Source organism: Gouania willdenowi, chromosome 5 (genome assembly GCF_900634775.1).
Source record: "Gouania willdenowi chromosome 5, fGouWil2.1, whole genome shotgun sequence".
Lineage (NCBI taxonomy): Eukaryota > Metazoa > Chordata > Actinopteri > Blenniiformes > Gobiesocidae > Gouania > Gouania willdenowi.
In genome coordinates, this window is record NC_041048.1 from 34,444,509 (window position 1) to 34,470,091 (window position 25,583).

Here is a 25,583-nt window from a genome sequence, read left to right on the forward strand (position 1 = left end):
ACTAGCTCTCCTGCTCAAATGAGAACAAAGAACATGTGCTTGACTGGAAAGTCACAAAAGAAAGGATTATTGTTACGGGTTCCTGCAGAAATTGAAATTGCAAATAGTATCTGTCCTATGCCACTCTTTTCATGTAATTCAATAACCAACAGAATGCTATTTTAAAGTGTTTATCATTTAAAAAGTGCTTAAAAATACCAGAAAACATCACAAAAGTTAGTTTGAGGTATCTACTGCAACCATATAGTTAAGAAGAGGCATAACATGATTTTTGACATTTATGTTTATGAGTAATTACAAGTAAAATTCATTAACCGGTTCCTAAAGTGATCCTAGGCTATTTTCCAGTCGTGTTTGGTATCAAACTCTTTCATTATAGATGATATATTAAGATATGATGTTGAAAAGATGTTTTGAAATATGTGGAATTAATTATTAGGCATTCTTTTATGTTTAGGAACTCCCTCTGTTGTCTGTCATTCCACTACACACCCACACTTGAGACACACCCACAAGCTGAAAGCAGAGACATTGACCAATCACCGATATTATCTCAGAATGATCAACCAAGACACCTCCTCCAAAAGGCGTCTCCAAATTCTTTTTAAAAAAAGACGCGCTGCCCGAAACTTTAGTTTTGAGACGCTGGCGTTTCATACTCAACGCGTTTCCCTTCCCCACCTTTTCACTTATTTTTAGTTGAAACAGTTAGATTTTTGGATTGAACAGCTGCTTGGTTCGGACGAATCCAGCATCTAGTGACGTGCGTAACAGCCGAAAGAAGCCCGGCCTGCGACCCATTGGGGTAAGCCACGAGCCATTCTCTAAGCCAGCTGCGAAGGCCAGAACCGCCTGGATCGGCTGAAGGGGCTATACTCTGTTGAAACGCAACAGAACTCAACAGTGGCACGTCCTGCTGCATTGCTTCAAACAGCACCTCCAGGTCCAACCCTGACATCATCTTCAAGGTACCTGAATGAACTTTCATCAGCAACTTCATCCACAATAGATCACATCCATACTTCCATAACTACAAACTTACACACACTCACAACATGCTCCACACACAGTTCATCTCATTCATGTTTGTTCATCTCCCCTGTCTGTCTTCCTCTCTTTGTTATGAGCTCTCTTTATCATTTTATTCTTTGATTTTATGATCTTATTACTCGAATATGTATCCTGCATTTTTATTCAATATTTAGTAGACTAGCATTCTCCTAGAATAGTGATTTCACTTTATTACATATAATCCTCACTTTTATTAGCCTAGAAATGCATTTTATCATGATTTAATTATCCCATTTCAATTGATATTTTGACTGTGTTAATTGTTGACTTTTGAATAAAAGGTTAAACATAATCTTTGATTCCTCTGATTCATTAAAGCTGTGATTATGGTGTAGATGTCGCTGTTAGAATTCACTTTCCCCTGGTTTCACATTGATGAGTCTAGTCTAAAAACTTAGACATATTTCTCCTGTTAAAAGGAGTGGCACCCCGCAAAATTTGAAGTAATATTAATAATCATAATTAATATTCTTAGTTATATAACCCATTAATAATAACTCATCCTCTTACAATGATGTGGCCTACGTGATTTCATTTAAGTCTAAAGTTTTCATTAGTCATTTCATTTTGCCGTTTTTGTCTCCGAAAAGACTGTATTAAAATGCATTTCGTGACGTTAGCTTGGCGCTAGCGTTAGCTCGGTGCTTGTGTTAGCTCACTTGTTAGGGTTCTGCAGGTTCATCATCTTCATTTTCATCTCGCGCCGCTGGATCAGACTCTGGCTCAAACATGTAAAGCTGGATGGACAAGTCTTCCGTTGTTGACATTGTGTAAATAACGTGTGAATAAACTTTTTCTGCGCTGCTACATAGCCATATCTCTTCTATCAAACTACAAAAATGGCCAAGCAGGGTGGAGTTGAACCTGGAAAGGGGGCGGGGTATGAAGTGTCTCATTAGCATCTAAAGAGACCGCACCAAAACAAGTTGCTCTTAGAAGCACATCAGAAAAGGGGTCTGGGGAGCTATAATAATGAGGAATTCAGACCCAAGCAGTGCAGTTCCGCTCTATATAGACCACAACTGTATGATTTATATCTAAAAAGGAAGGATTTAAAACCATGATGTGTCCCCTTTAAGTCTTGCATCACTAGGACTGTGGACACATTTTTTGCTGTTATTTGTTAAAAAAGGGAACATTTGTATTTGTTTGGTTGTACCCTTTGTTTATATATCTATTTTTTGTTAGCAGTACTGTAATATCTGCTGTAATATCACGACCTGGGTTTCCATTACAGATTTTCGCAAAATAAAAGCAATATTTCTAAATGTTGACAAAGTATCGATTGAAAGTTGCTTTGGGTAGGAGCGTCATAACTCCAGTAAAATCTCATCCCACAAGACTTTGCTGCAGGAAGGTGAATGCTCAGAACTTCTTTATAACACTCTGCATTGCTTTGTTGTTTCACATCTAATGTAGCAGTAATAATTTTGATGTATGGTGCTAAGAAATGTCCCTGTTTCCTCTTCTGTCTACACACATACCGCGCCATGTTTTCTCGGAGAGAAGTGTATTTGCGGAAAAAGTGTTTCCATAGTGCTTTTGTGATTGAATATCAAAACGCCTGAAATTCCTTTGTGAAAGCGAAAAAACTTTCTATCGATATTTGAGTGTTTTTTTGAAATTCAGGTGTTTCCATTGATTTACTTTTCCCAATATCATAGTTTGAAATAAATCAGAAAACAAAAATACTGACCCATAAAACATGGCTATAGCTTTTTCTTGAAATATAATGAATTAATTCATAAATGAAATACTTGTTGAGAAAAATTATTGTACGATGTATTGTAAGTCTTCATGAAGAAACGGGGAGAGATAAATGACTGGTTCTAAATATTAAATTCAACTTTATGTAGCGCAAATTATAACAATCATTGCAAAGTGATATCAAAATATCCACGTGAGCAAGCAACAGCAACAGTGGGAAGAAAAAAACTCCTTTTTAACAGGAAGAAATCTCCAGCAGAACCAGATTCAGAGGTGGCAGCCATCTGCTGCGACTGGTTGGGGTTAGTGGACAGGGACAGGAGGAGGAACAGAACAGGATGGAGACAGAGAACATCAGAGTGTCCCAGACTAGTTGACCTGTGAACCACAGATCAGGAACTGCCAGCTCCAGCTTCAAGACACCTGAAACAAAAAAGAGACAGAAGGGCAAGGAGAAGGCACAGACTACAGAAAAACATGATGCAGTATTAGCAGGTCTGCCTGCATGGAAACACCTGGTACTAGACTGTGTGAGTGGAATGAGTATGGTGTGTAAGCAGTGTGGTGGGTATACCACAACGATTAGAAGTGGGGGGTTAGCTACTACCCCGCATTTCTGCCTGGACATCAACCCATAGAGGATTGTGTAGATGGATTGTGTTTGAATGTAATGTTGGTGTTCTACTATACTAGTACAGTGCCTGGCGAAAGTATGTATCCATATAGTGGAAGCTTAAGTGGAGTTGTCAATTATAGCCAAATGAGTATGTGTTTGAAGGTTGGATGTACAAAGAGGTGTACATACTCTGTACTCTGTAGTGTTATAAAGGGGTATATTTGCGGGTGCAAAGTAAAATAGTGCGATTTCCCTGGTTTAATTCTATGGGACATGCAGTATTGTGCTAGTTACTGAAAAAAAGTAACTAGTTACCGTTACTAGTTACTTCATTTACAAAGTAACTCAGTTACTATTTTGATTACTTACACCAAAAAGTAATGCATTACTGGAAGAAGTAACTTTTGAGTTACTTTAAATTAAATGAATATATTATTTTTTTGGGTCATTAGTTTCCATACAACATATCAGTGCTGTATCAGAAAATACAAAACAACCATAAATGATTATGTATATAACAAACCCGCTGCAGTTAAAACTGCAGTTTTTCATCATTTGCACAGTAAAGTAAGCTGTGTGTATTCCAAGTGTACATTTTGCTGTTGAAAATACTTATAAAAATAAATGTGTAAAAACAAATTCACAGCATTTTTCTCAGCCACACAATGCAAAACGTATCAGACTCCACAGCAGTGACAGGCTGCATATCTTTAACATATCGTGCAATAGCTTTGTTGATCTGTCCCTGGATATCAGTCACAGTCTGTTAAAATCCATCCACAGTTGTTTCGGTGCAGAGGCTTCCTCACGTCCACCAACGCAGCGTTAGCTTAGAGCTTCACTGATGCATGTATCTTTTGGAGTCAGATTGATAAAATAATGTGTGTATTTCTACTCTGAGAAGCTCGTCCTGCTCTCGCATTGACTTGCCATGATTGCCGCACGTGATGTAAACAGACACACACCGTCAATACTACTTTCGTTTCACCGTGGTTGGCACGGCATCCTGTAAACAGGAAGTATACTGCAACTAGCAAAGTAACGCATCCACCCAACACTGCGGACATGCGCATGATAAATTGATAAAGTTTGCACTAATGTTCCCTGGACTTAAAGGGGAGGTATGATGGAAAAATCACTTTCTCATGGTTTTGCTACAGTGATATACATCCCTTTAGCTTCATTCAAAGGGCCAAAGTTGAAAAAGTTATGTTTCCTCCCCCCTTGTTATTCCACATTTTGTAAAAAGTCATCTCCAAATGGGCGAGTTAGATTTTGCCTGGCATGTGATGTCGCGGCCTGGAAAGTCCTCCTCCTGACAATCCTCTCTCCTCCTACCATGGACATAATACATTCCTCCTAGAATGTGAGCTCCTCCCTCTCAAACTATCTTAAAGCAAAAACAAACACTGCGGTTTAATATAGAATACACATTACACTTTATTGCCATGTGCAAACTGCACTACTTTTTTCTACTGCTTGTGTCTGCAATCTTTGCGAGCGTGTCGGGAGTCACTGCTTGGAGCCACAGGCCCATTTTTTACACTCATCACCTGTTAGCACTCCGTGCTAATGATACACCAGCCTCTGCGGCTGGTGAACTAAGGATGTTTACGAATTTATGGCTCACAAAGCTAACACTGGACTTGGTTTTGGAATTGGACAGCTTCCAACTTTTATGTGGTGATAGGACGACAGAGAGCGGTAAGCGGAAAGGAGTGGGTCTGGCTGTGTTTATGAATGATAGATGGTGTAATCTGGGGCACATCACTATCAAGGCCCAATCCGAGCACTTTTATAAACCGAAGAGAGCAGCTCAGCAACAGTATGAAAAAAAGGGAAGTCCCCTGACTTCCACACAGGTGACCCCTAATTAATGAAAACACTGACCACCCTGCAGGGGCGTAGCACCACATTTTGGGCCCTGGGTACAAAACAGTGGGCGTGCACTGTAGCTGTTCCCACTCAACGTTCTTGAAGCCAAAATACAGCGCTTAAGGGTGCTTCCATCTTGCAAATTTGATGTCATTTGGAGCCAGAGTCTGCTCAGTAGGGTCCGGCAGGAGGAGCCCTGGGAACACGCCTCGCCCATTTAGTGTACTGCCCTGATGGGTTACACAGCCCAGCTATGCCACGAACTTAAGTGTTTTTCCCACTGGATAGTCTACCAACGCCTTGTTCAATTGATCAGATCATAGAGGTTAGTACTAGTACTAGTAGCTCAAAAAAAGATGAAAAATCTGAACGGAAAAGTGATTCACAAAAAGTGCTACACAAGATCTGAGAATCAACGTCATATATGATGTCAAATCCCGTTTTTCAACCTCATATAACCTATTTAAAAACAAACTTCACAGAAAAATGTGCACTTGAACACAATGTAGGGTGATAACTAATGATCACAGCAGAGTTTAGGTTTGGGAAAAAATTATGTGACGAGTATTTTAACTTTACAGTTTGACCAAGATCCCATCCGTTATTGAGGAGGTTGCTTTATGACCTATACTGCAACCAGTCAGCAGGGGAAGCTCTAAAAAAAAAAAGCTTCACTTCCTGTAATCGTGCGTCGTCCATTCTTTTTACAGTCTAGGGTACCAACCATCTTGTTGGGCCCTAACTGTAAGTTATGTACACTTTTTTTTTTTTTTGCCTGGAAACTATACTAGTATTCTTGCATTATTATATAAGCTTTTTTTTTCACATTAACCCAGACATTCCCAACATTTTTTGGGTCGTGACCCCATTTTAATATCACAAATGTCCGACGACCACAGAGACCTTTTTTTTTTCTAGAATTTGTTTTTGATCATGTTTATTAAAGTGTGTTACAAATACAGAGTAGCCAAGATTAGTGCACAAAGCAACAAGTGTGCCACCTTAGATATTTTTATACTGCATTTTATTTGAATTAGATTTATAATTGAGAAAATTCAAGTATATGATAGTTATTTGATGTGTGTGATGTGTATTTGAAAAATAATAATTAAAACAAAATTGAAAATACAATTTTAATCCTTTTTTACCTACTTTTTTTTTTTTTTCACAATTACTAGACGTTTTAGGTGACTCCACATGGGCCCTGACCCTAAGGTTGAAAAAAAAAAAACTGCAATAACCTAATGACTCCATATCCATTGCTTGTATTTTATAAATCTGTTCTACTATATTTTAGTGATTTATTGAACATTGTGTTTGTTAATTTATTTTTGCTACAATTTAGGGGCAGCTGGTAGTTTTTAATTTTATTTTTTAGGGGAGGGGTGTACAATTAACACATACACAAAGCAAATGTGAACAAAGGTTAATAAAAGTTAAAGATAGAATGATTAGAACCATGGGCTACCACTCTGGCCACCTACTTAAGAATTGGTGGCAGCAAAATCTAGTCTTTAAAATACATATTTTTTAAAATAATTTTATTTCAAATTAAGACTTGACAAACGAAAATAATGCCCCAGTATTTAAATGCGCAAGAGTTGATTTCAAACAAAATAATATTTTGCCTAAAAAAAAGCAGATGATTTCCCTCAAAAAGAAAAAAAAAAGAAAGAAAGTGTCTTTCTTTCTTTTTTCTTTTTTCCTTTCTTTATTTTTTTCTTTCTTTCTTTCTCTTTTTCTTTCTTACTCTTTCTTTCTTTTTCTTTCTTTTTCTTTTTTTTCTTTCTTTACGTTTATGGCCTGGCTTGCCTTTCTTGAGGAAAAACCATTGTCTGTAAAAAAGAATGGAGTTTTTATTTTTAGAGCTCCCCCTGCTGACTGGCTCTAGTATACGTCATAAAGCAACCTCCTCAATGATAAGAGATGGAATGTGGTTCAAACTGTAAAGTTAAAATATAATTTTTCCCAAACCTATACTCTGCTGTGATCATTAGTTATCACCCTATATTGTGTTCAAGTGCTCATTTTTCTGTGAAGAAATACAGTAGTACTGCTTACAAACATTTTCTTTTCTGTACATTTTTAAATGAAACTCTTGAAAAATAATAATAATTTATCAAAACAAAGGGCATTTGTTTGCATGATTTTCCAAATATTATATTTTTGGTTTTGGTTTTATTCTGACTGATAACGAATCATCCTTATCAAAGAGAATCGAAACCTGATTCAGTGTTTCAGGGACTGTCCTATTTTTTTTGTGTGTTTTTGTTTAAATGTCTGAAATGAAACTTTCCTAACTTTCGATTTCACTGCAGTGACGTAGCATCCTTTACAAGGAGAATCGAAACCTAAGCTTGTTTCCAGGAATACAGCATTGTGTGTGTGTGTGTGTGTGTGTGTGTGTGTGTGTGTGTGTGTGTGTGTGTGTGTGTGTGTGTGTGTGTGTGTGTGCGTGCGTGCGTGTGCGTGTGCGCGCGCGCGTGTGTGTGTGTGTGTGTGTGTTTTAGTCACATCAGACTCAGCTCTGTCTCCATACATCCTCCGACTCACTCCACCATTCCCAGCACCATGGCCACTCTCAACCAGCAGTATGAAGAGAAGGTTCGGCCCTGCATCGACCTCATCGACTCTCTGCGCTCTCTGGGTGTAGAGAAGGACTTGGCACTGCCCGCCATCGCCGTCATAGGAGACCAAAGCTCGGGCAAGAGCTCCGTGTTGGAGGCGTTGTCAGGAGTGTCTTTGCCCAGAGGAAACGGTAAACTAACTAAAGTAAAGCATAAAGCGCACCTCTGACATGGAAAAGTCAGCAAACTCTTCACATTTATGGGGTGCTGAATGTAACAACTTGGTCACTGTTTCATTGCCGACATATTTTGATCATTTTCTCACATTTAGTTAATTTTTCTTTATTTGAGCCAGAAATCTATGTGAAACAGCGTGTTCATATCATTGTTAAAATGTATACACATTTAAAATAAATCTAAATGGTCTTTGTAAATCTAAATGTTGAATCCAAATTCTAAATGGTCTATGCAAATCTAAATGTAAATCCTAAATCTAAATGTTCAATGTAAATCTAAATGTTGAATTTAAATTCTAAATATTCTATGTAAATGTTAATTCTAAATGTAAATCAAAATATTAAATCTAAATGCTGAATCAAAATGTTAAATCCAAATGGTCTATGTAAATCTACATGTTGAATCTAAATTCGAAATGGTCTATGTAAATCTAAATGTTAATTCTAAATGTAAATCTAAATGTTCTATGTAAATCCAAAATCTAAATGTTCTATGTAAATCTAAATGTTCTATGTAAATCCAAAATCTAAATGTTCTATGTAAATCTGAATGTTGAATCTAAATTCTAAATGTTCTATGTAAATCTAAATATTAAATCTAAATGTTCGATGTAAATCTAAATGTTGAATTTAAATTCTAAATGGTCTATATAAATGTAAATGTTCACTCAAATGTAAATCAAAATATTAAATCAAAATGTTAAATCCAAACGTTAACTATCTGGTGAACAGTGTAAGTGCCTACACATTGGATGAAATTAAAGCATACAAGTTTTTGGAGGCGTATAGCGACGGCTGTGTGTCGCTAACACAATAGTTTTTGCTGGAATATTGTTTTTCACCTGGTCAATTTGAGGCTTCAAAGATAAGATGATGTATTACTGTACTTTTTGATTGATCTGACAGAAGCATTGATAACTTCAGCTGTGGTTGTTGGATCGTTTATATGGCTTCAATCGCAAGAATCGTAGCTTTCCAATGATGTGCAGCCTGAATGATAACGTAAACATATGAGTTGTGTAACATAACGTCTTGGCGGGTCGACAAGAGATGCATGTTTAATATATAGACTTATCTGTGATGAAATGATCACTACAGACTAGAGCTGAACGATATGGACAAAATTTCATATCTCGATTTTCATGCCAGATATCTCGATATCGATACGGTATGATATGACAACGGGTTCGATGAAAACCAGGCATTTTTCAGAAAAATAAAAACATCATAATACAAAAAAATGTGGAAAGTGCAGTTTTATTTTTAAGAACTCACTGCCAGTCATCAACATTAAGATAAATTATGAAAAAATAAATTAAAAATCAAACATTTTACTGCAGCTCTGCTTTAACAATAAATAACAAATGCAGCAGCTGGTGGAACATTGAAAGTGCATTGAAGTGCAACAACATTTATATTCTTCAAAAGATCACATAACTGTATGCAGAAAATGCATTTGCTACTAACAGAACAGAGGTAGTTACAGGCAGCAAAACTTCTACAGATTCTTTGCCAGGAACACTAGTTTGTTAACCATGTCTGGCTTCAGACAGGACCTCTGACAACTCACAATGTTGCCTGATGCACTAAAAATTTTCTCTGAGGGAGAGCTGGTGGCCTGCATGCACAAGTATTTTCTTGCCATGTTGCTGAGCCAGGGAAAGTTGACTTTGAGTTAATCTCCACCACAGAAGGGGGTCCTCTTCATTGTCAATTGTGGGGGACTGCATGTAGGCACTCAGCTCAGCTTCTATGGCAGCAGTGGGATCGATTGGTACTGTTGCACTTGTGGTGGATCTTTTGAAGAAACTTCCCAATGACTTCTTAGCCTTTTTGGTGGGTGGGGGTGAAACTTCTTCCACTCTGGTCTCTCTGCACTCAACAGAATGCTAGAAAATAGTAAAAACAACACACACACAAAAAAATAATTTAATTAGTTTTATATATGAATGATCATTACTGTATGAGCTAAATTTAAACTTAAATATTTACCAAAATATAAGATAATGCATTTAAATGGAAGGAACTGTTTTCATTTACTCCATTCAAACCATTATTTTTACCTTGTGTTCCATCGTCTTCATCTCTGACACCAGTCTGGCTTTGATGATGGGGACGTCGTTAACACTGATGTATTGTGTCTTGTATCTTGGATCTAAGAAGGATGCCACATCCAAGAGCTCTTGTGTAACTCTCTCTTTATACTTGCTATTCAAGTACTCCAGAATTTTCTCTTTTAAGGACTTGGTCATGTCCGTATCACCCTCGTCTGGTGCCAAGATGGTTGTGTTAAACAGGCTGAGTGCTGGTTTGATGTGTGAAACACTAACATAATCCTCCCCTGACAGAGCATCCGTGAATTCAAGCAGTGGTCCCAGTGCCTTGCTGACTGACTCCAGCACATCCAGATCTTGATATCCAAGAATTAGGTGCCGGGTGTTTCTGTCCTCTGAGAGGACCTCATGGAGTGCTTTCTGCTGCTCCAGAATTCTGTTAATCATGAGCACCCTAGACCCCCATCTAGTTTGACACTCAGTTATGAGTCCATGGACTGGAAGGTTGAGGCGTTTCTGGGCTTGCTCAAGTGCCACTCTCTTTTTCCAGCTGTGTGAGAAGTGGCACACCAACTTTTTGCAGACACCTGTTGCACGGCTGATCCGGCTGTCACCTTTCACTGCGTTTTCTTGGAAAAATAGATGTACAAAATAATTAATTATTATATTACAACAGCTAAATAACCACATAATAATGCAGATTGTTTCCCCTCTCTCTCTCTCTCTCTCTCTGTCTCTCTCTCACACACACACACACACACATCTCCCTCTTTCTGTCTGAAAGTAATTAAAAAATAAAAATAAACATAGCAAAACGTACCTATTGCCAGGTGTAGCCTGTGTCCAAAGCACTGAAGGCGCGTCCAACCATTCACCTCCAAAGCCTTTATCATGTTCGATGCGTTATCAGTCGTTACGCAAACTTGTTGGTCCTCCTTCAAGTTCCAGTCTGCTAACGCACCTCTCATCTCCTCCGCTATATTATCCCCGGTATGCTCCCCGGGGAAGAATGATGTCTGCAGACAGCGGGTCTGGAGTTCGAAGTTTGTAGTAATAAAATGGATCGTTAAACTAATGTAAGGTTCGGTTGTCCGGCTCGACCACAGGTCCGTGGTTGTGGCGAAATGATCGAGTATGGTGGCCCTACGGTTAAAGCTGCAGTTTAAGGTTGTTGTTTTTTTGGCATCATTTGGTCAAAAATCCATCATCTTTGAGCATATTGTAATCCAAAGTGTTCTGAGTAGACCGTCAATCACTTTTCCTTCTCCTGGCCCTGCAAATGAAATTTATAAATGCAGGAGCGTGACACTCCTGGAATCTGGATGTCAGTCATCAAAGCTCTTTCTACAAACACGTGTGCTTCATGAGCTGTTTTGGCACAAGTCAGGCACATTCACGGACCATTGGTAGTAAACGTGCATTTGTGGACGTTCCAGCGGAAGTCCCCATAACAGCGTAATGCACAACAGTTACACGGCAATCAAGCGGAAAAAGGCAGACCGAGGTGGAGGAGCAACAGAAGAAAGTCACAAATACTGAACGAATTGCTTTCGCTTTGCGTCTTCTGAATGCGGCTGCCGCTCAGAGCAGTTGAGATCACAGCCTTCTGTGTGTGAGTGGGGGGGACGAGCCACTGTTGCAAGAGGGCTATACACTTCCTCTACTTAGTGGGAACAATTGAAAGTGGAATACTCCTTGAATAGGCCTTTTAAATTCTAAGTATATTTTGAGTGAACTCATCCTTTAGTAACTCCATAAGCTGATCATTTAAAGCATAAGTACAAGTGGAGCTGTTTATGATAAGTGCTGTAAACGTATGGCCGGTGAAGAAGTGTGCACCCCTCTCAGTGCAGCAGTCCTCTCAACGCTGCTGCTGGCTACACAGACACATTCTATTCATATTATTCCCCGGTCGTCACGTCACTGAAGCAATGAAGTGACCAATAAACGAGTAATGTTCAAGCGACTCATCACTGGCGATTTAAGCGACTATAGTCGCTGAAGGTACGTTCTGTGTGAACACATTTTGATATGCTCATATTCCCCTATAAACGCCTGCTTATTCACTCATTGAGGTGAAATAAATTATTCTCTTCCAGCCGGTTGCCATTGGTAGCTTGTGTTATGTTTACTCTATTGATGATGGCTTATTATCGCGCTCGTGCACGTAAGTAACCCAAGGTTTACATATTCAGAGTTGATTGATCCACTTCACACCATCTGTAATGAAATCAGATAGCCAGAGTTTCCCATCGTAGGGTTTATTGACCCAGAGTTTATGGATAGACTCAGAGTTTGTTGAACCTCCTTTCTGGAAAGTCCCTCATGAGAGACAATGTCAAATGACAATGAAGCACGCAGTGTCCAAACATTCAGCTCAATAGTGAGGGAGGTTTGATTGGGAACGCCTGAGTGGAAAGTGGAGGGAGTATGGCTGTGTCCCAATACCCACACTATGCCCTAAGGACTTCCACAAAGGGCACACTTGGTATAAAGATTAAAAAAGGGAAAAAAAACACAGAAAAGCCCCTCTAAGCCAGTTGGAACAGCATAGAGGCCGAAATCACCCTGTAGAGCCCCCTACGTTCAACTGCGCTTGTGAGAACCCTGGTGTGTCTCTTGTTTAGTTGTTTTTATGGTATTATACTGCATTTAATTGTTGCTGTTTCATCCTTAATACTATGTGGGTTCAAACTGTTCTTTATTTCTGCATTATATTAAACATTGTCGTCTAGACCCCGATCCTGAGTTCTGAATAAAGCACTAGCAGCCAGGTGTAGGCAAACAGGGAAAATACCGATTTGTTTCCACTTGGATATAACATTTATGTAAACTGTATGTGAAATATTATTAATGATATCACCTTATAATCCCAAGATCGAGAAGTGGCAATTTTTACAGGACATTAGATTGATTTTATATCTAATATTATGATAAATTTTGCCTATTTGATAAGTGTGGTTTGAAAGTTTAAGTTAATATTTTATCTAACCTCTGATCAATAATACAGGCATCGTCACAAGATGTCCTCTTGAACTGAAGATGAAAAGAACAAAAAAAGGACAAAAATGGGTTTGCAGGATTAGCTACCAAGGTAAGGAGGAGAAAATAATGGAACCTGCGGATGTGGAGAAAAAGATCAGATACGGTGAGGTGACGTTCGCTTTCAGCATCACTCCTTAATGTTACTAATAAAAGCCAAGCATGGCTTAGCTACAAAAACCTGTTTGGTTTCTCCTCTCAGCTCAAGACAAAATGGCTGGCGTTGGGGTTGGAATCAGTGATGAGCTCATCAGTCTGGAGATTGCCTCCCCAGATGTTCCCGATCTGACACTCATTGATCTGCCTGGCATTGCCAGAGTTGCCGTGAAGGGACAACCAGAGAACATTGGTTACCAGGTATTCCACTTAGTTAAATCAGAAGCCTACTTGTTGTCTCATGATACATACATGCAAATCAGTCACCTTTCGGCGAAATTCGTATAGATTCGGTGAGTTTTCTTTTTTTAGAGGGGGGGTCATCCTCGTCATAGCGGCCGCCTCTACTGTCCTCCCGCCTTCTCACTGCACAGTCTACGCTCACTGCATGCTACGCCCTTAAAAACAAACCAACATTGCAACCAAACTACACAGCTACTGAATGATTGGCTGTTTGCCTCTCACTGGTGATGTCCGGGGATATGATAGGCAGTTTCAGCATGCTGGTTCCGTCCATCTGTTAGCTGATTGGTTGTTCTGTTTCTGTCGGCTGAACCACAGACATGAATACGTGCTGAACGAAGACAGCTCCAATTCTATAGAAATATGGTTCAAAACAAACAAACAAGCTAAAGTTCTGTCTCGCCCAGATGCACGCACCATCACAAACACTTTAAACAAGGTACAGACGGTAAAGAGGTCCTTCCATCAAGCTATGGGAGCCAAAGGAGGGAACACATCTAACCTCATAAAACACCTGCCGTGTCGTCACACACACTTATATCTAATACCAGGTTAGTATGCCCTGTTTATGTTCTCATTGGCTAATGTTAGTTAAAGGATGTCAAAGTATAAAGCCCCTACAAAAAGCATAAAAATATAGTTTTCACAGGGAATCAATTCCTGTTTGTTGTATTGTCCTCTATGATTTATGTTGGAGAAGAAACATGATTGTCAAATAGATTTTTTTTAAAAAGACAGTGGATTTGTTATCCTAAGTTGATTATTTATAGTTAAATGTGCAAGGTAAACTGAATGATTTAATTTCAACCTTATAAATTCTAACTTTTATTTGTTTTTTATTGCTTATATGCTTTTGTACATGTACTCTTATCATGCACCAAACAACACTATAAGTAATAAGTATTTATAACTTGTACAAATACATTTGGCAACTTCTATCATAGTGGGGCCACAAAAATGGGTTTGTTTGCTCAGAGGGCCACATGATCAACATTCATGTCGACATTTAGAATAATGAGCGATCTGAGCGTTAATACAGGAAAGAACAAATAGTTTTTATCATAATTTTGTGTCATTCTGTGTATGTTTGTTGTCAGACATTTTGTGCATTGTTGTAGTCTTTTATTTATTTGTTTATTTGCAGTCATATTGTGTATTTGTGCTGCCATTTTGCATTTTCAGAGTACTTTTTGTGTTTCTTTCTTTTTGTGCACTTTTGTTGTCATTTCCTGTAATTTTGTATGTTGTACAGTGTGTGTACTACTGTTATTTTGTTCATTTTTGCAGTAGTTTTTTAGAGTATTTTGTTTTTCTCTCATCTCTTACTGTATTTTCCTGCAATGTTGTAATTATTTGTCAATTTTAATGTTATCTTGCTCTTGTTTTGTGTATTTTGTACATTTACTTTGGGGGCTGCATAACATTAGACCAAGGATCGCATTTGGCCCCCGAGCTGCCAGTTGCCCATGTCTGCCCTAGTACATGTCGTATTAATTAGGAAACGCACCTACAATTATCTAATGGGTTTAAACCGTTCACTAATGTTAATGTCAAATGAATTAGGCGATGGAGTGCAGTTGGGGAATATGTTACAACAGAATTAACTAACTTTAAATTCAGAAATAGCAATACAATTTATTTTTTTTAATATTGTGCTTAATATTTAGCAAATTTTAGGTACTTTTATATCATATGTATTGTAATTTTTTACAAACCACAACTTAAGTGGTGTAAATAAATGTTTTTAGGCTTGAAGAAAATAATATATTTTGCCTTATTGTACTTTTTAGAGTGTTCCAGATTGCTTAATTTGTGTTAAAATCAAAAAAATTCTCTATATAAATCTGTAGATAAAGAGATTGATCGAGAAGTTCATTACCAAACAAGAAACCATCAGCTTGGTTGTGGTTCAGTGCAATGTGGACATCGCCACCACTGAGGCGCTGAAGATGGCCCAGGTGGTAGATCCAGATGGAGAGAGAACTTTGGGTAATGACACAAGATGTTGCACAGGTATTATTCAGTTTCAATGGGACAGGATGTTCATCAATTTTTTCTTTTCTCTCAGGCATCTTGACCAAACCTGACCTGGTGGACAAAGGCACAGAGGAGACGGTTATTGAAATTGTCCATAATGAGATCATTAACCTGAAAAAGGGCTACATGATTGTCAAGTGCAGGGGTCAGAAGGAGATTGCAGAAAAGGTGTCTCTGTCTGATGCAATACAGAGGGAAAAGGATTTCTTTGCACGACATGCAAATTTTAGGTAAGTCAGTTGCTGCCAGCATTGGTGTGATGATCAGCACTTTTTCTGAAAGCAAGGTCTTAGAGTTTATATCAGAGCTTGCATGGTTTTCCTTATGCTATTAGGATTTCTTCCACCATCAAAACAACCATTCAAGGAAGCAATTCTGTGAATGTGGTGGTGTGAGTCTGCACTCTACGCTGATCAGCACATTTCTCAATCAATTGGTTGTACTTTACGACAAAAGCAGCTTTACCTTTTACTGCTAGGCGTGTTACAAAATACATCGAGATACAAATCAAACTTTATTATAGGGGCGTATTGTGTACCAAAAGACACCACAACCCAAAATGGGTTAAATGGGAGGCAGAGCGTTCAGCCATCAAGCTCCTTGCTTATAGAACCAGCTGCCAGCCTCAGTTTGGGGGCTGTTTCTCTCTACACCTTTTAAGCTATACTTAAAGGAGTCCTCCACTGTTTTTAGAAGTTTGGCCTAAAAGCTTTGAAATGTACTTATTAGATGATGTATGCCGAACAAAAGGAATCCTAGAGCGTTTAAAATGCCCTAGGATTTGTTTGGGCAGTATCAACCCGCAGAGTGGATCAAATTCTAGAGCAATTGTTTCTGCCGGTCTAAGAGCATTTCCAACCAAATCCTAGATCAATTAAGAGCGCCGCGAACACAACCACTCTCGGAGCGCATGAAACAGGAAGTATTGTCTGACGTAGAGCACACGGCATTGTGGGTAATCAGTAGAGCTGGTGATGGTGCAAAACAAGGTTTTAAAACCAACAAAGCACCGCAACTTGTTGCTCAACATTTTGAAAGAACGTAGGAGTTTCTGCACACTTTTAAGCTTTTGCTTTGACCCATTTATGAGAGCCGCTTCTTCAAGTTTCTGTTTTCCTGCCTAGAGAAGTCTCTACTCCATTAACAGCGCCCCCAAGCGGTTAGCTCATGCAACTGCTCCAGAGCGAGTAGATCAGAAGTTGTGCTCTGAACACAAACCGAGCCAAACCAAGGTGTTAAAATGATTAGCTATTTTAAATTCCTTCGACCGAGTCCAGGACTAAACCGGTGTGAAAGCACCCTTAAAGTTTAACTAAACCTGCAGGTTTTTGAAAGACTCCAACCCAAAAGGACTTCTATCCTCAGGGTTAGTGTGTCTTCAACAGTCCATAATTACTTGTTAACTTCAGCCATTACAGGTGCTGGCTATATATATATATATATATATATTTATCATGAAAAAGTTGATTGATTTCAGTAATTCCATTCAAAAAGTGAAAATTGTATATTCATTCATTACACACAGACTGATATATTTCAAGTGTTTATTTCTTTTAATTTTGATGATTATAACTGACGACTAATATAAATCCCAAATTCAGTATCTCAGAAAATTAGAATATTACTTAAGACCGATCCAAAAAAAGAGTCGATCAGTCTGTGGCACTGCTCACGTGTTATGAGAGCCCAGGTTGCTCTGATAGTGGCCTTCAGCTCTTCTGCGTTGTTGAGTTTGGCATCTCACATCTTCCTCTTCACAATACCCCATAAATTTTCTATGGGGTTAAGGTCAGGTGAGTTTGCTGGCCAATCAAGAACAGGGATACCATGGTCCTTAAACCAGGTACAGGTAGCTTTGGCACTGTGTGCTAGGGCTGCAGCTAAAACAAATGATGCATAACGAAAATGACATGGCTGTAAAATGATCAAGTATTTGGCTTTATTTTTCTCAAAAAAACATTTGGCTCCAAAACTAAGCCCATTTATTGCAATTTAACCATGTAGTGTTAATAAGTGCCAGTGCCAACAGTTAAATAACAATACAGTTAAGTCAACTAACTACTAACAAATAATATATAATTTCTGGGGTGAGCCTATTTGCTATGGCAACCTAGAAACCTGTGTGTGTATGTGTTTGACAAACACTGGAATTATGTTTTTAGCAGCTGAGAAAATGTATTTATCTCGGGCTTAATTAAGTATTTCTATTCTATATCAAAATATTGTGCTGCTGACATTGTTAGAATTGTCACAGTGATGATCAGTGTTTAAAATCCACAACACTTCAGAGCACAGGTACTGAGACGTACCGCAATATTTAATGCTACAATTTCTCAAAGTCAATGCCCTTTTTCTCAAATGTAAAGTTTTTAAGGCCTTAAATTTGGCTACATCAAATTTAATACCATACCTTTTTAAGGATTTTAAAACCGTCTACCGTGGTTTGTGTGTATACGCTTGCCGTGCGTGCTTCTGATCACACCGCTTACGTCTCTTCCGCTGGCGGACACCGCTGATACGAGGCTCCGCTGCTACACAGGCCGCTGGGTGTAGCCGCTGTAGCAATCCAAAGCTAGAGTTGCCATATCTACCGACTATATCTGTTTGATTTACCTAAATATAAGATTGCCTGGTTGTCGGGTACTAATTTTTGAGTAATTATGCTGCAGGTTCGATGAGAAATGTTTGGAACTGACTGAGTTATCTGCTGTTTTAGGTCCGTTGCTAACGCTAACATCTGCACCCGCAGCCAACAAGCGCGCAGCCAAATACACATGCATATGTCAATATACTGTATCGAGGCTGGAAAACGTCCGCGTTCATTTTCATTTATCGTTCGTTTAATTTATTTATTTATTTATTGATTATCGGCCCAGACCTAAATTAGCGCTACATTACCCTGTTTCAGCGATGCTTGTTGAAACAGCATGTGGATGCTTTCGGTTCAGATGCTGCATCATTGAAGTCGTACTGCTGTGGTATGCCAGGTATTGTTTGCAGTAAACATGATTGCACCTTGTTTTCTCATTTTTGAGGATGTAATGATGCCAGACTTTAGATGTTCTCTGTAGCTTACTCTCTGCCATGGCGCAAACTAAATGCAGAATCTTTGTTGCGCATTGATGATGCACTAGTGGTGTGCGGTCCCTGCGCATATCGTGTGCGTCATAGGAATGTAACGATGCTTCGAGGCACAATTTTTTTTTTTTTGCCTTGAGGAATTTTGTAATCGAGTTAATTGAGTAACTCGATGTTTCAGCCCTACTGTGTGCAAGTGCCAAGTCCTGTTGGAAAATCTGCATCTCCATAAAGTTGGTCAACAGCAGGAAGCATGAAGTGCTCAAAAACGTCCTGGTAGATGGCTGCGTTGACCTTGGACCTAAGGAAACACTGTTGACCAGCACATGACATGGCACCCCAAACCAACACTGACTGTGGAAACTGTACACTCGACCTCAAGCAACGTGGATTTTGTGCCTCTCCTCTCTTCCTCCAGAATCTAGGACCTTGATTTCCAAAGTACATGCAAAATGTACTTTCTACAGAGAGCATAACTTTGTACCACTCATCAGCAGTCCAGTCTTTTTTGTCTTTAACCCAGGCGAGGCTCTTCTGACGCTGTTTCTTGTTCAAGAGTGGCTTGACACAAGGAATGCGACAGTTGAAACCCATGTCTTGCATACGTCTGTGCGTGTTGGTTCTTGAAGCACTGACTCCAGCTGCAGCCCACTCTTTGTGAATCTCCCCCACATTTGAGTGGGTTTTATTTCACAATCCTCTCCAGGGTGCGGTTATCCCTATTGCTTGTACACTTTTTTCTACCACATCTTTTCCTTCCCTTCGCCTCTTTATTAATGTGCTTGGACACAGCTCTGTGAACAGCCAGCCTCTTTAGCGATGACCTTTTGTGTCTTGCCCTCCTTGTGCAAGGTGTCAATGGTCGTCTTTTGGACAACTGTCAGGTCAGCGGTCTTCCCCATGATTGTGTAGCCTACAGAACTAGACTGGAGACCATTTAAAGGCCTTTGCAGGGCACCAGGTGTCTTAATGTGTGGTTTTCATTAGTTGTCAGTTATAATCATCAACATTAAATGTATACATATACAAGTTTCACTCTTTGAATGGAATTACTGAAATAAATCAACTTTTTCATGATATTCTAATTATATGACCAGCACCTGTGGAGCGTCAGTCACCAACAAAATCACAATATTTTTCAACTCATATGTAGTTAAATGGTGTCTGGACTTTCCTTCACGACGTAGCATGCTATTAAAAAAAGAAAGCTACACAAAATCGTCAATCGTCATACATGATGTAAAATTCCGTTTTTCAACCTCAAATAACTTATTTCAAAACAAACTTCACAGAAAAATGAGCATTTGAACACAATGTAGGATGATAACTAATGATCACAGCAGAGTTTAGGTTTGGGAAAAAATTGTGTGATGAGTATTTTAACTTTACAGTTTGAACCACATCCCATCTGTTATCATTGAGGAGGTGGGATTTATGACCTATACTTATGGGGTACTTTTCTCATATTTAGCACATTTTCCTACATTTAACACATTAACCACAGGTTTTAGAGGTAAAAAAAAAGCATTAAATCTAAATATTTAAATCTGTAGGGAACCAAATCCTCCAAGTTGAACTCTGACCTAGGACACTAGTTTCACCAGTCAATGGAGTCGGAGGGTCTGCCTTCCACTGTGAAATGCAAACTTGCACCACAGGGGGATCTTGTTCCAATTCCTGTCCGAACAAAGGCACAGGAGAATCCAAGAACAGTTTTGCACCTGTTATCACCTCTCTTTTACATTACGATCAAAAGGAAACAATCAGTCAATGTTTACATGCTAAGTTTTCAAACTCTGGGCTCCGACCCCCTGTAGATTTTGTCACCTCCAGAACCCAAACCAGTAGTCACACAGGACGTTGGAATAATACCAGCTTTTTGTTTCCCGCTCAAATTAGAACAAAGAACATGTACTTGTTTGAAAAGTCACAAAAGAAAGGATTATTGGAATGGTTCCTGCAGAAATTGAAACTGCAAGTATTGTCTGTCCTATGCCATTCTTTTCATGTAATTCAATAACCAACAGAATGCTATTTTAAAATGTTTTATCATTTAAGAGGTGCTTGAAATACTAGAAAACATCACAAAGCTTAGTTCAAGGTACTGACAGTTAACCATATGGTAAAGAAAATTCCATAACATGATTTTAGACATTCAGGATTATTAAGTACTATGCTATTTTTCAGTCGTGTCTGGTATCTGTTTCATAATAGATGCTATATTAAGATATGATGTTGAAAAGATGTTTTGAAATATGTGGAATTAATTATTAGGCATTCTTATATGTTTAGGAACTCCCTCTGTTGTCTGTCATTCCACTCCACGCCCACACTTGAGACATACCCACAAGCTGAAAGCAGAGACATTGACCAATCACCGATATGATCAACCAAGACACCTCCTCCAAAAGGCGTCTCCAAATTCTTTTTAAAAAAAGGCGCGCTGCCCAAAACTTTAGTTTTGGACGTGGGCGTTCATGCTCACACGTGTTCCCTCATGTTTTCAGTCCTTCATTTCATTTTTCTTTTAATTGTAGTTGCATCAGTTAGACTTTTTAAGAACCGTGCTCGCAGCGAAAGCCTAAGACGCAAAAGAGCGTGCCTCAAAGCCGACCTTCCAACATCTGAATTGTGGACCAAACCGTGGTCCCTCTTAGTCTGAAATCGGCTGCGATCATTCCAGAAGGAGTTGTGGATCGGCCAATAGAAACCCAGCTGTTTAACGAAACAGAACTCAACGGCGGCACGCCAGCGCAGCTATACTGCCACACGGACGTTGTTCCTGCAAACCCAGAATGTCTCCAGGTCCAACCCGGACCGCATCTCAAGGTATGGACCAGTGAACAATGGACCAGCAGAACTGACTCACTTAAACTACAATACAACCTCATTCAATACATCCTCATACTTACACTTTACTCACAATTCACCACATATATGTTTGTCCGTCTCCCCTGTCTGTCTTCCCTCTTTGTTTTATGAGCTCGCTTTATGATTTTATTCTTTGATTTTTACAATGGTTAGTTTAGATTAGTTTAGAATAGTGATTCATTTTACTACATGTAATCCTCACTTTTATTAGCTTTGAAATGCATTTCATCATGGTTTAATCACCGCATTGTTCTCGTTTCTTACTGAATTATGCAAATAAAAGGTTAAGCTGTAATCTTTGATTCCTCTGATTCATTAAAGCTGTGATGATGGTGTAGATTTGCTGTTAGAATTCACTTCCCTGATTTAATACTTTTAGTCTAATCAAAAACTTAGACATATTTCCTCTTTAAGAGGTGGCACCCAGTAATTCGTTGAGCTAATATTAATAATCATAATTAATATTCTCATTCATATAACCCATTATTAACTACCCTTATCCTCCTATAAATCTAAATGGTATATGTTATATCTAAATGTTAAATCTAAGTCTAAATGTTAAATCTTACATATAAATGTTCAATCTAAATGTTTAAATCTAAATGTTATACATCATATCTAAATGCTTAATGTTATATTTAAATGTTAAATCTAAATGTTGAACTTAAATGTTTCGCACATATGCTTATTGACCCCACCCCTTGTGACCTCAACCACTACACAAGCAGAGACACACAAAACCGCTCCCACCCACCTCTTCACCGATTCTTGGCTGGGTGATATGTGCGGCTGATTCTCTCCGTGCGGTGGAGATTGAGTGCGCGGTCATGGCAGGTGGACGAGCTACACTTCACATTACACTCCCGCAACACAGTTATTAAAATGTATTTCAATGGAGCGGTTTTGTGTGTCTCTGCTTGTGTATTGGTTGATAAATAATAAAAATGTGTTAGCTAAAACTTTTATACTACATTTTTACACTTGGCACCCCATATATACTGCAACCAGTCAGCATGGGGAGCTCTAAAAATAAAAGCTTCACTCCACCATGAAGCTTGTCCCATATTTTTTTTTTTTTACAGTCTATGGTATGCATTCAGTAGTTGTCTCCATTTGCTGCAGTGTCCTACATGAAGAAGGCTATGCCACTATTCCCAAACTGGCAGAGAAACTAACACTTGAGCTGGTGCATCACATCGAGGTGGTATTGTCATATAGATTTGTGTTCATCATTGCAGCACCTGTTTAACTCCTTTTTGTGTGACTTGTAGAGCTCTCTACCCAGACTAGAGGAGCAGATAGAAGAGAAACTTGCACAGACTCAGGCAGAGCTTGACAGATACGGAAGCGGACCCCCAACAGATAAAGCTGAGCGACTGGCCTTTCTTATTGATGTAAGATACATCTACATACTACTTCCCTGATTGCAATTGTTTCTACTCGTATGTTTTTATTGGGTTTTAATATACTTGAATCTAAAATGTGTTGCAGAAAATCACTGCATTTATACAGGATGTAATCAGTCTGACGTCAGGAGAGAAGCTGAAGTGTGGTGAGAGGCTGAATGTCTTTTCAATGCTCAGGAGAGAATTTGGGAAATGGGAAACCCACCTGGACCAGTCAGGAGTACACTGTAGGGGTAATGTTTGAGTCTGGCACCGCTTTGTTTTAGTACAACTCTGACTTTCAACTATTTGTACATTCCAGTAAACAAGAGTATTGAACAAGAAATGGAACAGTATGAGGAGATATACCGTGGTAGAGAACTGCCGGGCTTCATCAACTACAAAACCTTTGAGATTATGATGAAAGAACAGATCGAACAGTTGGAGGAACCTGCTGTCAGGAAACTAAAGAAGGTCGGAGGTAATTATCTAAACCTAACCCCAAACAAAAATAATTAACTCATTCAGCGCCATTGACCTAATATTACGTCATTTCAAATCCAAACGCTCACTGCCATTAACGTAATATGTCAATGTTTTTTCACGGAGATTAATCAAGACACCCTGGTGGTGGTACCTCATCAATATCTACAGTGGGTATGGAAAGTATTCAGACCCCTTTGAATTTTTCACTCTATTTCATTGCAGCCGTTTGCTAAAATCAAAAAAGTACATTTTATTTGTCATTAATGTACACTCAGCACTTCATCTTGACAGAAAAAAACAGAAATGTAGAAATATTTGCAAATGTATTAAAAAAGAAAAACTGAAATATCACATAGTCAGTAAGTACAGTAAGTATTCAGACCCTTTCCTCAGTATTGAGTAGAAGCACCCTTTTGAGTCGTCTTGAGAATGATGCAACAATTTTTTCACACCTGGATTTTGGGATCATCTGCCATTCTTCCTTGCAGATCCCCTCCAGTTCTGTCAGGTTGGATGGTGAACGTTGGTGGACAGACATTTTCAGGTCTCTCCAGAGATGCTCAATTGGGTACAGGTCAGGGCTCTGGCTGGGCCAGTCAAGAATGGTCACAAAGTTGTTCCGAAGCCACTCCTTTGTTATTTTTGCTGTGTGCTTAGGGTCATTGTCTTGTTGGAAAGTGAACCTTCGGCCCAGTTTGAGGTCCTGAGCACTCTGGAAGAGGTTTTTTTCCAGGATATCTCTGTACTTGACCGCATTTATCTTTCCTTCATTTGCAACCAGTCGTCTGGTCCCTGCAGCTGAAAAACACCCCCATAGCATGATGCTGCCAAGACCATGTTTCACTGTTGGGATTGTATTGGGCAGGTGATGAGCAGTGCCATCTTATCTCCACACATACCGCTTAAAATTAACACCCAAAAGTTCAATGTTGGTCTCATCAGACCAGAGAACCTTATTTCTCATAGTCTCGGAGTCCTTCATGTGTTTTTGGCAAACTCTATGCAGGCTTTAATTTGTCTTGCACTGAGGAGAGGCTTCCGTCGGGCCACTCTGCCATAAAGCCCCAACTGGTGGAGGGCTGCAGTGATAGTTGACTTTGTGGAACTTTCTCCCATTTCCCTACTGCATTTCTGGAGCTCAGCCACAATATTATTTGGGTTATTCTTTACCTCTCTCACCAAGGTTCTTCTCCCATGATTGCTCAGTTTGGCTGGACGGCCAGGTTGAGGAAGAGTTCTGGTCGTCCCAAACTTCCATTTAAGGATTATGGAGACCACTGTGCTCTTAGGAACCTTGAGTGCTGCAGAAAATCTTTTGTAACCTTGGCCAGAATGGAGCCATGCCACAATTCTGTCTCTGAGCTCCTTGGGCAGTTCCTTCGCCCTCATGATTCTCATTTGCTCTGACATGCACTGTGAGCTGTAAGGTCTTATATAGACAGGTGTGTGCCTTTCCTAATCAAGTCCAATCAGTTTAATTAAACACAGCCGGACTCCAATGAAGGAGCTGAACCATCTCAAGGAGGATCAGAAGAAATGGACAGCATGTGAGTTAAATGTGAGTGTCACAGCAAAGGATCTGAATACTTATGACCATGTGATATTTCAATTTTTCGTTTTTAATAAATTTGCAAAAAATTCTGCATTTCTGTTTTTTTTCCTGTCAAGATGGGGTGCTGAGTGTACATTAATGTGAAATAAAATGAACTTTTTTGATTTCAGCAAATGGCTGCAATGAAACAAAGTGAAAATTTTAAAGGGGTCTGAATACTTTCCGTACCCACTATAAGCTGTAGTGTGACGTAGTGACGAACTGGTGCCCTTTGGATGATAGATTAGCCACTGATGCTACCACTACCTAAGGCGGAAGAAGCAGGAACAAGGTTATGGCTCGATGAAGTGATTTTGTGAAGTATCCAGCAGCTCACAACACCACATACTAACACAGAACATGTGTGGACCTGAGTGGATTATTGATAATGTTGCAATCGTGAGATAAAACCATCAGCTAACCGAGCCAAACCTGTCATCTCTGCGTGTCGAGAGGAAGAGGATGTTGTGTCTGTGTGATTGACGGGGGGAGTAGATACAAAATACAGTAAGCAAAACATTAAACTGTGAGCCAAATAGCAAAATAATAATTTCGCCATCAAAAGCCT

At 39.2% G+C, this 25,583-nt stretch overlaps 1 protein-coding gene across 2 annotated transcripts in view; it reads left to right on the top strand.

The window, feature by feature from the left end:
- LOC114463128 (interferon-induced GTP-binding protein Mx-like) overlaps positions 1-25,583 on the top strand; it is a 57,583-nt gene that overhangs the window by 20,395 nt on the left and 11,605 nt on the right. The window contains exons 2-10 of one of the 2 annotated variants that reach the window (XM_028446400.1): positions 7,784-8,027; positions 13,137-13,274; positions 13,371-13,525; positions 15,418-15,556; positions 15,636-15,834; positions 22,676-22,754; positions 22,825-22,947; positions 23,045-23,192; positions 23,261-23,419. In XM_028446400.1, coding sequence (XP_028302201.1) covers positions 7,841-8,027; positions 13,137-13,274; positions 13,371-13,525; positions 15,418-15,556; positions 15,636-15,834; positions 22,676-22,754; positions 22,825-22,947; positions 23,045-23,192; positions 23,261-23,419 — 1,327 coding nt within the window. In that variant the 5' untranslated portion in view covers positions 7,784-7,840. Of the gene's footprint in view, positions 1-7,774; positions 8,028-13,136; positions 13,275-13,370; positions 13,526-15,417; positions 15,557-15,635; positions 15,835-22,675; positions 22,755-22,824; positions 22,948-23,044; positions 23,193-23,260; positions 23,420-25,583 lie in introns of those variants that run through there. The other variant, XM_028446401.1, reaches the window with a different exon arrangement.